The sequence below is a fragment of the Lotus japonicus genome, chromosome 4 (genome assembly GCF_012489685.1).
Source record: "Lotus japonicus ecotype B-129 chromosome 4, LjGifu_v1.2".
Classification (NCBI taxonomy): Eukaryota; Viridiplantae; Streptophyta; class Magnoliopsida; order Fabales; family Fabaceae; genus Lotus; species Lotus japonicus.
The window spans coordinates 20,645,937-20,661,741 of NC_080044.1; the positions used below are offsets into that span (position 1 = coordinate 20,645,937).

The window sequence follows — 15,805 nt, forward strand, 5'->3', positions numbered from 1 at the left end:
GTAGAGGGTACTTCAACTCAATTACAAAGAGATTACAAACTCAAAGAAAAAGAGAGTAATCTAAAAAAATATGTAGGTGTTATGTTATAATATGATATATTTATAAGAGAATTGTTATTCAGACCCCCCACAGCTATTCAGACCTAATGAAAAACCGGAAATCCGAAAATACCCCTTTCGAACGCACCCTTGTAGTGCATGTCTATCACACATACCCGTGGAGCGAAGTAGACGCACCTTGAACCTGCGTTGCGAGCGCACGTTGAAGGTGCGATTAAGTAGTGCCAGAGTTGATGTCTCAGTGTCTGACTATACATAGGAAAGGCACATATACGCACATAGTGAACTGCGTTAGTCGCGTTGTTACAAAGTGCGTGCTATGCGTCGCTCTTTATAAAGGTGTTACCATCGCACACTGAAAGTGCGTTGGTCACGCAGTTCTAAAGTGCGAGATTTTGCAGAAACTTGGACAGAAACAAACAGAAACAGGAACTCCAACAGAAACAGAAAATTTAACACAACAGAAACAGAAACTTCAACAGAAACATAAATGTTACATTATAATCTATCATTGATACATTACAACTAATACGAAAATATGCAAATGGACTACTACAACATCACGAAACTAATCTTCAGCGAGATTTATGATTTCATCGATCTTAGGTATGCCTACATTTGCCTCTCGGGAGAGTTTGTTGAATAGGGTCATGCGATCCAGGTATGGTAGCTGCCAACCACGAGCTTCAACAGTACAATGATACATCCATTGTGGATTAACCGTTGGCAAAGGAAAGTCACTTGAAATAAGCGCCTACAAAATGATCAATTATATGGTTAAGTATCTGATAAAGTTCATGTAATGTTAGGTAAATTCATACTAAATGTAATATTGATCAGTACCTTCACCCAGTGGTTGTTGTTGACAAAGAGTAAACATAAAATCTGGTGCTTTGACGGATGTAGCACTAGACCGGTGAGAGGGAAGTAGGTGGCGCCTCCCCGATTCGACAAGGTCACGAACACAATCTGGTACATCGTAGCAACAATGTGGCCCATATCCGGCACGCATAACCACTTCTCCTCCGTTGCAAACTCATTTGGAGCAAGATGCAAGGCTTGTAGTACTTTTTCGTAATGTGTGTCGGTGTCATACATACCATGATAAACACCTTGTCGTAATCTAAGCTCCTTTATCATGTCTTCTCGGACTTGACGCCAATTTTGTTCTCCCTTACCCATCAAGGATGCAATGCATCTATATCCACAATTTCCATCATCTTCAACATTGTGAATGTCAATGACATATTCACGGAGGAATTTGGGCACTTCATGGATGTAGTTGGCCGAGTAAACTTTGCCTTTCGGGTGCTGTGGCGGGAGCTGAGCTGAGCTACTTGCAATCATCTTGCTTCTCTTCTTAGGTGAAGATTGCTTCGAAGGAATGCTCTTTCGTTTTGCCAACCGGGTCTTACACCCCTTGCCTTGTGGAGCTGATGAGTTGCTAGCTTGCTTTGACCCAGCGATTGCATCAACATTCTCCCAAGAACAAGGAATGCGTCAGGTAGCTAGAACCCTTAGGTTCATTGGGCCGACCCCTTGTAGGCAACTTGTTTGGAAGAGGACACATAGAAGTCTGATCCGGGTATGCAATCTCCTGAAGCCTCTCTTTGATAGCTTGTCTTCTCGAAACATTAGCTTCTTCAAACATCTTAGCAATGACCTCTAACTCTGTCGCAATGCTCAATCCCAAAACAAGTTGGGATTCATCAGGTGCAGATGTTGATATAAGCCTCCTCAAATGTTGGTCCACTGCCGTCAATGGAATAGTAGCCATCATACCAAGGCGACATGAACAAGGCAGGCCGTGTGTCCTCCTGATAGTGCAGCCGTATTTTCCAACGCGCGCTTTCTCCTTTGCGATCAACATGAGCGCATATCTTGAGACTACACCACGCAGGTTGTCGTACAAATTCTCCTTAAATGTATGCTCTCTGATGAAGATACTTGCCTGAAAAGCAGCATTAATCCTTGTATGCTGGAGAAGTGTGCACCTATGTATAGCTGCCTAAGCCGCACACATGTCACTCTTGCTATCTTTGATGCACGCTTTTAGTTTTGCGTGTGCACCTTCAACCCTGTGCAAAGTTATAACATTAACATTAATACATACTTAATGAATGTAGCATACTTATTGAAATGTCAGTGTCTAAGAATGTACCTGTTTGTAGTTATGTTACCCATGTGCATATAACGGTCAATCGCATACTTCACAAACTTGTGCTTAAACGGCAACCAAGTTTCCTTGATGTAATTCATGAGGTCAGAGTGCTCCCCAACAAGTGAACGTAAGAAGTCCATGTTCGCATTAAATTCCTCCGCTGACTCGGCATACATGACTCTATTCCATGTGTCCCCGACATCATCCCACACCTCCTTGTCTTGGATAGTGAGCTTGCACTTTGCCTTCACACACTTAGCAATATGGAATTGGCATAGCAAGTAAGTTGTTGTAGGGAATGTGGTTGTAACTGCGTTCATCAAAGCAGTGTCTTTGTCAGTAACCATGACTTTAGCCATGTCCTCTTCCCTAAGTAGCAACCTCCTTAGTTTTTCAAGTGTCCATGTAACTTCAGGTTCACGCTCATTGCACATGTAGCCAAAATCTATGGTGTATGTGAATCCAACTGATGTCATGCCAACCATCTCCAACAATGGTATCATATATCTGTTGGTCTTGTACGTGCTATCAAGCAAGACAACAGTAGGAAATTGGTTGAACAGCTGGATGGAAACTGGATGGGCCCAGAATAAGGACCGAATCACCATGGAACCCTCTTCAGTTCTGGACCAGTGCGTGTACCTGTCTTCCTCCAACAACCTCATCAAGTGCTGCATCTCTGACAATTGTCCCCTCTTGGCCCTAATGTGTGTCATCCGCTCATTGTACACTTGCCTTATGGTAGTCAGATTCTGAGGGTTGGCATCCTTCATTGCCAGCAACATGTTACCTGGCTTCACTCTATTGTCAACCATTTTACCAACCATATCATTTTCTTAACTTGTAAGGCGACTGGCATAAGCATGGCCAACCAGAGTTTCGGCTGGCTCATGGTTGTGGTCGCCACGTACTACAGTCAACCTCCACAAACCATCTTCTGATGTGTATCTCGCCTTGAGCCTGAATGGAAAACCACATTTCTTGGTTCCTGTCCCCTTCCACACCAACACAGGCTTGTACAGTTTGTACTTGCCTCTCATCTCGCACACCAAAATAGCCAACTGTCTGCCTTTACTCCCACGGCCCTTGCTCCCACAATCAGACCTTCTAATAATGATCACAAAGACTAGTTGCTTTCCTACATTCTTAGCCCAATCCAAAAGCTCATCCCGAGTAGTAAAAACCTACAAAATATTAACAAATATACGCATCACATATAAATTCAACTTATTTGACATAAACTCACTCATTGGTTATGAAAATACCATGTCTGTGGTAAATTGTTCTGTGTAGTCCACTACAATTGGCACATCATGTCGATCTTCTACATTGGCTAATTGCCTTTCTTGTGGCATATCCACTTCATATGACTCAGGGAGACTCATTCTGAAATGCAAAACGAAAACTGCAAATTGTTTACTGTTTCTGTTACAGGCCAGAACTATTTAAATCGCACTTTGAACGCGTGTCACAAACGCACTTTATAAGTGCGACAGAGACGCAGTTTAACAATGCGTCGGCATAATAATAACAGATAAACGCACACAAAGAGTACGGTTTACGCTTAATGGAAGTGCGATAAATCTAGATCGGGATTAGAGTGCAGTACATTCACAGACGACGAAGGCAACGAGGGAGGAGAAGTTGGGTGAGGACGACGACGGCGGTGGCGGCGGCTTTGGTGATGGTATTGGGTGAGGACGACGGCAGCGGTGGCGTGGGTGGTGGAGGCGGTTGTCGGGAACAATGTGGGTGTGGAAGTTGAGAGTGAGTTTGGAAGTTGAAGAAGAAAGATAATGTGGTGAGAGCGGGGGGGGGGGGGTTCAACAAAGCATTAGGAAGAAGGTGAGGATGGAGGGAGGGGTATTTTTTAAATTTTATCTTTTCATTAAGGGTATTTTTGACATTTCCCAGATTTTTGGGGGTCTAAATAGCTATGGGGGGTCTGAATAACAGTTCCCTATTTATAAATAAAGTCATGAATACTTTTGTTTTTTGAACGTTAAGTCATGAAACTTAAAAATATTTGGTTTGATTTTCAAAATTAAATCAGAAGTATGATTCAATTCAAAAAACACCAATTTTCCAATTTGTGCTTCATTTGATTTAATCAATTTTTTTTTGTGTCTTAATTTTTTTTATGGGATTAGTCTATCAACACCCCTAAGAAATCAACTCATCAATCTGCACTTATCCAAGCAATTGATGGTTTCAAGTTTTCAAGTTTCTGCCCGTGGCTACTCGATCGTTTGTGTCTTTGTTGTTCTTTTCTACAACAAAAACGAAAAACCACCCTTTTGATGCACGTATCTCAGTAATGAATAAAAATATGATGACATAAGAAGAAAAAATAATAAAAATAAGATGAAATAAGAAATACTAGTGTTTTTTACCCGCGCGTTGCACGGGGAATACATCTATTATATTTGATAGGTCAATTAATACCTTGATCATTAAAAATATAATAAACAACGGATGAAATAGAAGAGTGTGAAATGATGAGCAAAGTGGATAAAAAGTCTTCAATTAAAACCCTTGTTGCATAGATTGAACTTCGTACAATTGAATAACTAATAAAAAAATTGGTTAACCAAATCTCAAATTATGCAAAACATATTAGAGGATGTGGTTTAATGATGGCTAATAAACAATAGCTGATTTAATCTACAATGAAAAAAAGAGAAAAGATTCTTTATGTACGTGATTATGCGAGTTCATTTTTTACACAATAAAATAAACTAAGTTTGACCCATATCAACATGAAGTCGTTTCACATTCTTCATGAGCCTAAAGACAATAACACAAATTATAGATATGAAGAATCACCAATAAAGTATTCAGAACACATTTTAATCTTAGAAAATAAAGAAAGTACCGCGAAATTTGTTATTGTATTTGATAAATTAATTAATACTTAATGAAGGTACTTTCTTGTTAAAATATATTTCTTCCCGTAGGAGAATTTAACTCCTATAATAATTTGTACAAAAAAGTTAAAGTGGACTATATTATTATGTAGTAAAAAATTAACATCAAACTATATTATATTATGTTTTTCTTGTAACAAAAAAAAATTCCGATGAAATCTTATTAACATTTATTTTTATGTAGAAGTATTTTCATGTAAAATATTCTTCCTATATATAAAAGCTTTTAGGTTCTTTCTAATACATTTAGATCAAGCTTCTCCTTACTCTCAGGATGCCTGAAAGTCTTTTCTCAAGTCTATCTGGTGGGTAATATCGATGAAGATGATGACACCCACCATACCTTGCTTGCTTCAAGGTCGATCTCTTGTATCCTCCTCCTGCCGAAGACTTTAAGAGTAAACCTTGTCATTCCAACTTTCATCGATCGAGTTTCAGTTGTTTTTTCTGTTGATCCAGGTGAGAAAGCTTACTAAGGTAACCTCTGCTTTTGTCTATCTCCCAATATAAGAAGCATGTTGCTTTGCTCTTATAGTAGTACTAATGGGCGTACTTTAGAACAAATTTCTAGCGAAGGTCTTGACAGTTTGGAACTGAAAGGTTTGGTTCATTAATAATATCTAGTAGTTTCATCATGTTATTCTGCTTTTGAGCTTGTTGTACTTACCGGAGCATTTCTGCGATAAAGAAATTCAGAATAGTAAAGCAGTCGTAGTATGCTCCCTTTACTTGCTCTAGTGCTCAAGTGATAGCTGAGTGCATATTGTTTACATCTGAATTATATATAAAAGACTCTTAAAAACAACTACTTAATTCTCCATTACAAAGAATATACATTACATCATAACCTAATTATTATTTGTCAGTGACATAAGTGTCGAAAATAATAGTATTAATAATGGAAATTTTGAATGGTGTGGATAAGGATTAAAAGTCCAATCTCATAAGAAAGAAAAATCTTCATTTACATCAAAATCTCTCTCAGATTTCTCTACCTCACTATCACCACCGCTTTTCTTATAAATTATCCACAAACACACTCACAAATTCCACACAGTACCTAACATCATATGCAAATTTTGTTTTCACTGCAATCGGAGTCTGTTCTTTGGCATAAAAAAGCACTTCATAAAGTAAGAAGGTATCACATTTTGAATTTAAATCATTAAAATATTTATTTCTAATTAAAAAATCAAATGAAACTTGCTTCCAAATCAACAGCAATCCTAGGTGCTATTCCTGATTGTTGTCCATCTTTAACATGAATTAATATGAGCTCATACTAATTCAAATGAAACTTGCTTCCAAATCAGCAGCTTCCAGCCGTATCTGCATTCTAAGTAACAGAAAATCAAGAACTCATGAAGTGAGATTGATAGACATGTTAGAGTAGGATAGACTAAAGACCACCAAACATAATAGCAATATGTGCAACATCAATCTAGCTATGATAGTGCAAAGATAGCAATCAAATTTGCAGACAGATATGAAAGCCAAAGAATTAATTGAAGCCAATTTTTGGCTATGACCTTCCAGTGGTTTCCATAACCAATCAGATCTATTTGTAAGGGAAAACTAATCACATGATACTAAAGAAGATGAATGGAAGAAAACCCCCTAGAAATTTTAGACCCATTATATTTGTTGAACGGCTAAAATAACTTTTTGCTTTATGTAGCACTGTTGTTGAAAGTACAATAACCAAATCAAAAACATATGCTGATACTAAATCGTAATGTGATAATTACACACTCATGCAAGCAAGACTTCCAATCACACTAAAGTTTGATTAATTGAACCATAGTAGAACAATGATTAATTATAAAATCTAATATTGCCTTCGAAAAGTGACTTTTAATATATGTAATGATGATAGATAGATGTAGAATTGATGAACTAAGTCAGTAAAACTATATATGCATCACAGTAGTGCAATACCAAACACACATCTCTATCTCTTATCTGGTGAATATATACATATGCATCAAAGTAGTGCAACACCAAACACACATCTCTATCTCTTATCTGGTGAATATATACATATAATGGACTGAGAAAAACCTCCATGAGTACTGGTCTCACATGTTTCGTGGCTTACTTGAAATGAGAGCAAGATAAGATCTTGAGTCATCAATCATGTTTCATCGTCAGCTAGCTGAGAATCAGAGAGTGTAGTCAGAAAGAGGTATGCACCTCATTGCCGTTCTGTACCTACGGATAAATTCATGTCAAATGTTTCCAGGGAAGCCAAGGAAATCAATTTATTGTTAGAACATTGGTTTAGGCGTTTAGCATATTAGAAAGGATAGCACCAGTTTTAAAAGCCTAACCTCAATAGTATAGCTTGAGCGAACAAAGATAAGCAGTAAAATCTCATCCATGATATGTAGTTCTGTAGTTGTAACGGCAAGCACCAACAATAATAATTAATTTCCTCGGTGCAAGAAGCAGGCAAAAAGAAAAAATTACCAAATAAAAAAGTTGCAAGGAAAAAAATCTACAACTTCTCCTTTCTCTCCTCTCAATTCTTTCACTCCCTCAATCCACTTCACTGACAATGATTAGGTTAATCAAAATATACATAGATCAATGTTTCACCTCCTATAACATAGGACACAAATTTTAGATGCAAATTAAGAAAAACGAATAAAATAGAATCACATACAAAGGAGAATCAGAAAACATAAAAAACAAATCAAAATATTGCAAAATTTCATATAGAATATAAAATGGACTCACCATCCATGGCTTCCAAAGAATCTCTTTTGGTGGAATATCTATAAAAAAACCTGAAGAAAAGAATTTGAAATTAGCATGGCAAGTGATGAACGAAATTGACCTTGAAGTCAAACATGAGTGAATGAAAGTTAAAGGTAAAGTAAAATAAAATTGAAAAAAACCATAACATATTATGCAAGCAAAGGAAGAAAATAATTTGAAACCTCCATCTGCAACCTTCCCAATCAGTCCAAGGCAGCAAATCAGAGGGATGCGATTGCAAGTCAATGGCAAAGTGTTTCCGTGGAGAGATGAGACGATTTTGTGGGGGTGGTTCCGTTCAGTGGAGAGATGGGATGAGAATTGCATGGAGGAGATGAATTCCATGGAGGAGATGGTGGAGGTAGGCAGGGTTTTAAGAGGGTTTTTGGTGATGAGATGTATTATTGATTTAAATCACTTATCACAGATTTTATATTAAGATAAAATCATGAAATAAACAACATAAATCCTAATCAAATCTAAAATTAAAAAATGTACTAAATAAATATAGATAAAAACTATCAAAATCTAGCAAATCACAATAAAAACTCAAAAAATACGGAATTAATTAAAAATCCGAAAATTCAATAAAAATACCATAAAAATTAATTAATACTCTAAAAATAAATAATAATATAAATTAAGATAAAATCCAGAAATAAACAACATAAATCCTAATCAAATCTAAAATTTAAAAATCTACTAAATAAATATAGATAAAAACTATCAAAATCTAGCAAATCACAATAAAAACTCATAAAATCCGGAATTAATTAAAAATCCGAAAATTCAATAAAAATACCATAAAAATTAATTAATACTCTAAAAATAAATCAAAAATAAATTAAGATAAAATCAAGAAATAAAAAACTTAAATCCTAATCAAATCTAAAATTTAAAAATGTATTTTTTTACTAAGGAGAAATAAGGTAAGGAAAAATCAGGGCACATGTGGCAAGTGGGGCCAAGGAGAAAGAGCTTACCTGTAAAATATTAGGTGAGAATTAATCTGGGAGCGACACGTTACTAACTTGGCCTATGAGAGCGACACGTCATGCTAGAAGTTGTTCTTTTCTAATATATATTGATATTGATGACGGATAATATGATAACGAAAGTAAATGCAAATAAGATGTAAAATAAAATGGATGCAAATGTATCACCATCCTATTTGTAACACTTCTCCAAATTATGAGCAAGCTGAAACTTGTAGCACTTCAGTCATGAATGAGAATAACGTGAATCATTTTAGTCAAGGAGAATCACGAACGAACAAGGTGCATTTGGTAGTGGTCAGTGCTAACCATCACTATTAGTTTGTTTATCAAGCAACCTTCTGTAGCAAGCTTAATTTCCACTGCAGGTAGATTCTGTACAACTTAATTAAACAAATTCAATTTTCAAAAAAATAATAATTAAGCAAATCATTTATTAGCAAGAGTTCTATTATTCATGTAATTAAATTTTTTAAAACACTTCTCACAATATTATTTTTTCTATTTCTCTAAGTTATATTAATAATTTCACACCACATTTTTCTTCAAATTATTTCTATATATCTCTTTTACTTATACAAATATCTATTAAAAAAAATGACATACAAATACAATTTCTCAAATATCCCAAAAGACAGCTAAAACGAAATAAAATAAAGGTATTAAAGGGAGGATAAGACAAATGAGAGACATAAAGGCAGTGCAAATGTTTATTATATGGTTTCAAAAACTAATGATGAAAGGTAGAGATACCACTTGGCATTATGGTCCCACTAATGCATCTATCCTAATTCCTATTCCCATCCACTTAAGATCTTTCTTAATGGGATTGGGGGGACTAGAAGAGTTCCACCCCGTGGATGCTTATAGAGATTAAAGGTGATAATTGATAGCATCTTATTGTGTACCTTTGTTTTTAGTAGGATGGTGGTAAAAGGTCCCTCCCAGTCTCCCACCATTTATCTTCCTAGGTAGTTATCTTTTATTCTCCTCTCATGCCACCATTAGTGTGAACACTCACCTACAAAGTTGAAAGTTGAGACCCAAAAGAGCAAATGCTGATATTTTCCTCATATCATCCCTATACATTATTAGAAAGCACCATGATTGCCATCTTTGGATGTGTTTTGATGCACCCATACACTGAACTACTACATCCATACTCTAACGTGTTTGGTTCTACCCTTGACAATCTTATAATCACTCACATGTCACAAGAAGCTTTTAAATGCAAATTTTATAGTTATCGTGCTTCTTCTTGTTTGAGTAAATAGTTATGGTGCTTTGAATCGTATACTCACCAATAATACAAACATGTTATAATTTAAATCAGTATTCATAATTTAAGTAATTGATCGAGTTTAATGGCATTTATATAGTCAATCTCATTTAGTAAGATAAGAATTTTCTGTATTTGTATTCAAAATCTGAGTAATTGATTTTATATTCAATAAATCTAAAAAATAATGGTCAATTAAAAACCTACACTTTAATCATAGCCTCCAAGCCTCAGTTTGGTACAATGTTTTCACTTTTCAACCAAGTTGAGTTGAGGAGTCATCAATATGTTGCTAACTTGCCTACTTTTCCCCTAATTTTACCTTGCCTTTTCAAGTCCTCACTTATCAGAACATGACATCTCCGCAGGCAACTTGTACAGTCTCTTTGCTACCTACATTACCTTTTGTGATTCCGTAAATAAGGGGGAGACAAATTCAGAGTCCACACCACGTCATGGTCCTTATCCTTTATATCCAAAACTTGAGTACTTCCCAAGTGATAGCATTACCTATATCATGCATGTTACACATTCACACTTAACACTCTTTAGAAAAGACTTTGTTAGCAGATTTTAGAAACAAAAATGACAGCACAAGGTAATTGCAACTCACAGATAAGTGAGTTTGCATACCGGTTGAATTAACATGAACAAACTTTAATCATAATTCATAAGAGCTTCGTTCACTTTTTACCTCAAAGTGAGTGTCATGTCGGTTAGCACTATTGACAACTGACAAGTATCAAACATAACCTAAGGTAGCGTTTGGTGACGGAACGGAACAAGACAAAACAGAACGGAACGGAACAGAACAGGATGGAACAAGACAATAATGTTCTATGTGTTGTGTTTGGTAACTCCAAGTCAATAGAACAGAACCATGATTTTAATTACATATATAACCCTGCATGTTTAATATTTGATTGAGGAAAACAAATTGAACTCAATTGAACATTTTGCATAGAAACTGTTTGTTAGTGCTTACTTCATGAAATAATCACTTATTTCTTTAAAATAATCACTTATATATTGTTTAAGTTGTTTCAGTATGCTATTGAAAAAAGCATAAACCTAATTATCTATTTAAGCTATTTTAAGTGCGTTTATTTAGATTAAAAATATTGATTTTTAACTATAATTTTTTTAAGAGATTTTGAGAAAAGCATAAATTGATTCCTGTTCGACTACTCTAATTAAAATCACTTTTTTTTATCTCCCCTCATCTATCATCATAGATTTTCATTATAAGCTAAAGTAACTGTTTCAAATAATTTGTTTTCAGCTTCAGCTGAAACAAACACAAAAAATGATTTTTTGATTAAAAAGTGATTTTCCAAAATAAGTTGAATTAAACGCATTTTAATTGGCTCGTTTATCATTGCTTACAAAAATTGATTTTACTTTTGAAAAAATAATTGATTTTATTTTAATTAAGTTGATTCGTGTTTGATTACTCTAATTAAAATCACTTTTTTTTATCTCCTCTCATCTATCATCAGGTTTTCATGATAAGCTAAAATAACTGTTTCAAATAATCAAATAATCTGTTTTAAACAAACACAAAAAGTGATATTTGATTAAAAAAGTGATTTTTTTGATTTTAAAAGTGATTTTTTGATTAAAAAAGTGATTTTTTTATTTTAAAAGTGATTTTTTGATTAAAAAGTGATTTTTCCAAAATAAGTTGAATCAAACGCACTCTAATTGGCTCGTTTATCATTGCTTACAAAAAGTGATTTTACTTTTGAAAAAAATAATTGATTTTATTTTAAGTGATTTTTTTGAAAAAGTAGATTTTTATTTAACTTTGTCTACATATATAATAAGTGCTTTCAATTTTATAAGTGATTTTAAACTGTTTAGATACATAAAATTTCAAATATAAATTAGGGGTATTTTTGAACTTGCAAAAGTTTTAAGAGAGTGTTCCTTCCGTTCCACCATTTCCCAGGGAACCAAAGTGTCCCGTTCCTGGAGCTTTTTGTCCCGTTCCGTTCCATCTTAAAAACACGACAAACACAGAACGGAAACCATGTGTCCTGTTCCTTTCCCTTCCCACCTGTCTACCAAACGCTACCTAAATAATATTAATAATGGAATGGGTATGAATAAATATATGTAACCCTTATTCCTACAAAAAAATATAATCACCCAGTGACTGTCATTATATCCACGTAGTTAGAACATTCAGTGCACTTTTCCACCAATCTTCCCCACTTACAAATTGCGGCCAGTGCCAACATCACAGCCAACCAACGTTTTCCACAACACTTCCATCATGTTAAGTACCATGAACTTGCCTAAACACATTCAATTTCTTAACACAATGTTTTGCTCTACAAAATTGGCTATTAAACAGTCTATAACAAAAGCCATTAACACTATTGAACTAGATGTAGGGTAGTGTATATGAGATCATAAAGTTAAACCTAAAAACTTCTATTGTAAAAAAAGGTGTGACAAAGCAGGACTAATTGATCGTGAATCACGTTCAGCAGCAACCAATCGGTAGCAGAGACGAAGCATAAAAGGAGCTTCTTATCCTAGGGCAACAGAGGTTGCTCATCTTCTTCCACTGATGAGTCTAAAAGTACTGCTAGTGATGTTCATCGATGTATCATGAGTCATGACACTTATAACTCGATATCATAAACTAGCATCGTACTATCGACTACATTCCCTCTTCATCACTCTCTCTCCAAGTATGGAAGCCATTTTCATAGCCAGCTTTGCAGCCATGTCCCTTCTTTGAAAGTCAGGCATCAATCTTAGGCCTGCTCGCATATTACCAATCTCAGACATCAACTGTTCCAAATCCTCTAATTCAAGTCATTTACCTACATCTACCTTCCCACCCTCTTCAGAATCCACAATGTCGGGCACCGCTGCCTTGTAATTCTCATCCTCATCAATGCATGAGGTTGTAGGTTGAAACTCTTTATTAGATTTACTTTCAGCCTCATGTTCACAATCTGTGGTGGGTTTGTCATGAGGAGCTGACCCCCCTGCATCTAGAGAAGTTGCACAAAAACATTCTAGTTCAGTATCTTTCCACGGATCGGTTGAGCAAGCTGATAAAACTTCATAATCCTGTTCATAGTCTGAATCTTCGGAAGATAACTCTAAAGAGAAGAAAAAGGATAAACCAAAGTAAGAGCTTACATTTATTCTACATTAATGACAGTGGCTAACAGCCTAACAGCATGCCCGGGAGGTAAAATAGAAAGAAAACATACCTTCTTTCTCTGGGAATGATGGTTGGCTTATCCTATCACCAGATTTCAATATCATTCCAGGCCACATATGAGCAGAAAGTGCACTGTAGAGACGTTGAACTACTTGTAAATCGCCATCTATAGACAAGCCAGTCAATAGCAGTTCTTTTATGTCAATAATACAACAAATGTGCGGAAATTATATAATTTCAAAAAAACAATCCGTTGTCCATCATTTGAACCTTTGTAAGATAATATTTTAATAAAGATCACCTTAAATGATATTTTATATATATATTTTACACAACTCATTCTCCTCTAAGTACCATCTCTCACTCACCAAAAATGGACTATAATTAAGTATACTCATCAATATCTAAAACAAAACAAAACAAAACAAAAACAAAAAAAAACTTGTGTGCAATATTTTAAAGACCAGCTTATTAAAACAGGAAATGAGGTTTTACATTTGTCAAATTCAACATTGGAAGCACAAGCCTCAATGAACTCAATGTTGTTCTCAGTGCACCATTCCAAGCAAGACCTTCTAATATCTCATGATGGCTCTTCATCCCCCAATAAGCTGGTTCCTTCATTTTCTGATATTCCATACTCAGAATTCTGTATCCAGATTTATAGAAGAGTCTTCAAGTTTCAGAAAACGTCTTCTGTAATCAGCATGAGCTGGATGACCAGGAACCACGTCGACTTTGTTTCCAATACATAGTAATATCTCAAAGTTTTGAATATCAGTGTGTGATACCCAACCTTGTAGTGCAGTTAGGGAAGATAGCTGCACAAAATGAGAAAAAAAATATACATTACGTGCATATGTCACTGCTTATGCAGCAGAAAACAAAAACAATCACAACAAATATAAAACCTTTATCATGGATTAAATAATTAACGCCATAAACATAACAAATTAAAGGAGAACCAAGTGAAGGAACTAACATCATTCATGTCAAAAACCATCACCAAAGTAGTCATTCGTCGAAACACTAGCAGGTTTCCAGCAGAAAAGTCATCTCATGAAGATGAGCCATTCAAACAGAGACATCAGCAGTTTAGTACTTATGGTTGATAGTCCACCTGTTAATTCCATGATCAAATATATACACTAAGGAAATTGAATAGATGTATAAGCAATGTCAGATGAAATGATTCAAGGTTATCTATGACGCTCAGGTACTTAATACACAACATAGATACAGAATATGGGAAATTCTTAAAATACACAAGAAACAATAGTACAGCCTAGATATGTTAGCAAGAATTTACAAAATAAATAATATATTTTAGATAAATGCATAATATTGCAAAGAGACATTGTTATTTTATTAATAGATAACCTTATCGTTAGCTGGCTAGACGGAAATATTTACGAAAAGATACTTATGATCACAACAAAAAACCATTAAGACATATACATATTTTCCATTCATATATATCAAAATAGGTTATTTTCCACCATTTTTGGATCTACTTTGCTTTTCTTCAAAGAATGAAATTCCTCTCACAGCATGATGATGAACAAGACAAAACAAGAAGATTTACAGTGTTTGGTTGGAGGGAAATGGAGAGGAGGGGATGGCAGGGAATTCTTTTTAAAAAAGTTAGCTTGATTGGTTCAACTTAAGAAGGGGAGGGGGCCTAAACCCCTCCTAACTCAATTTTGGCTCCCCCCAATTGGAGGAATTTGAAGGGGAGACAAATTGTATAATTAAAATGTCATTCCTCATATTTTGAAATTCTTAATGAAAGTCTGAAAGTAAGGGTAAAATCTCTCCCTCTCCTGCTTCGAACCAAACATAGCGTTAAGGGACATTTTTAGAACTCTTTTCCAAATTCCAAACGGCTTAGTCTACAAGATATGTATCTATGTGCGCGTACCGGTACCGGTATCGGCAATATACTTCCTAGAGATATACGAATTCCACACCCATACTACTATAACAGCTTCCTAATCCTAAATGGTAAAACATTACATACCCATGGACATTTACTTGAGAAGCCAAATCAAAAGCATCATCAATATCAACAGAGAGCAATCCTAAACTCAAACATCAATAACACATCACTTATATAATCAAATTTCACCACATGCAAACAATTAAACAATTCCAGAATAGACATATGATATATTTAGGATGAAATTCAGAACATAAAGAAGATTACATTACAGTATTACACCTTAATCAGAGAAACAGGATCACTATGAGATTCGTTAGAATCCATGAGCTGAGCTTCGATTACTCTAACACTTGTTTGCGGTTCCCGTCTACTCCTGATTGTCACCGTCGTCCTCCGTCGAGGTTTTGTGGCGGTTGCCGGAGTGTGCTGTGAGTAGTTACTTACTACAGAGCAGATGGCCCATTGACCCCAAAGCCCAAATCTGTTGATCCAAT

At 35.3% G+C, this 15,805-nt stretch overlaps 2 protein-coding genes and 1 pseudogene across 3 annotated transcripts; all 3 read right to left on the bottom strand.

Moving 5' to 3' along the window:
* Positions 1-3,057: 3,057 nt before the first annotated feature.
* Positions 3,058-3,606, bottom strand: LOC130712455 (uncharacterized). The gene is made up of 2 exons (XM_057562288.1): positions 3,487-3,606; positions 3,058-3,405 (listed from the first exon to the last, which is right to left on the bottom strand). Exons 1-2 carry the CDS (start codon positions 3,604-3,606, stop codon positions 3,058-3,060), a joined length of 468 nt encoding a protein of 155 aa, XP_057418271.1.
* Positions 3,607-6,142: 2,536 nt separating this feature from the next.
* Positions 6,143-9,080, bottom strand: LOC130714178 (uncharacterized). 2 transcript variants are annotated; one of them, XR_009011184.1, is made up of 4 exons: positions 8,892-9,080; positions 7,888-7,937; positions 7,479-7,540; positions 6,143-7,359 (listed from the first exon to the last, which is right to left on the bottom strand). XR_009011184.1 is itself a non-coding variant. In XM_057564071.1 (4 exons), exons 1-4 carry the CDS (start codon positions 8,251-8,253, stop codon positions 7,311-7,313), a joined length of 324 nt encoding a protein of 107 aa, XP_057420054.1. In that variant the 5' UTR covers positions 8,254-8,405; the 3' UTR covers positions 6,143-7,310. The 2 variants fall into 2 exon arrangements, 1 of the variants encoding a protein (XP_057420054.1); XM_057564071.1 differs by lacking the exon at positions 8,892-9,080 and adding an exon at positions 8,091-8,405.
* A 3,232-nt stretch (positions 9,081-12,312) lies between these two features.
* LOC130712456 (uncharacterized) lies at positions 12,313-15,774 on the bottom strand (annotated as a pseudogene).
* Positions 15,775-15,805: the final 31 nt, after the last annotated feature.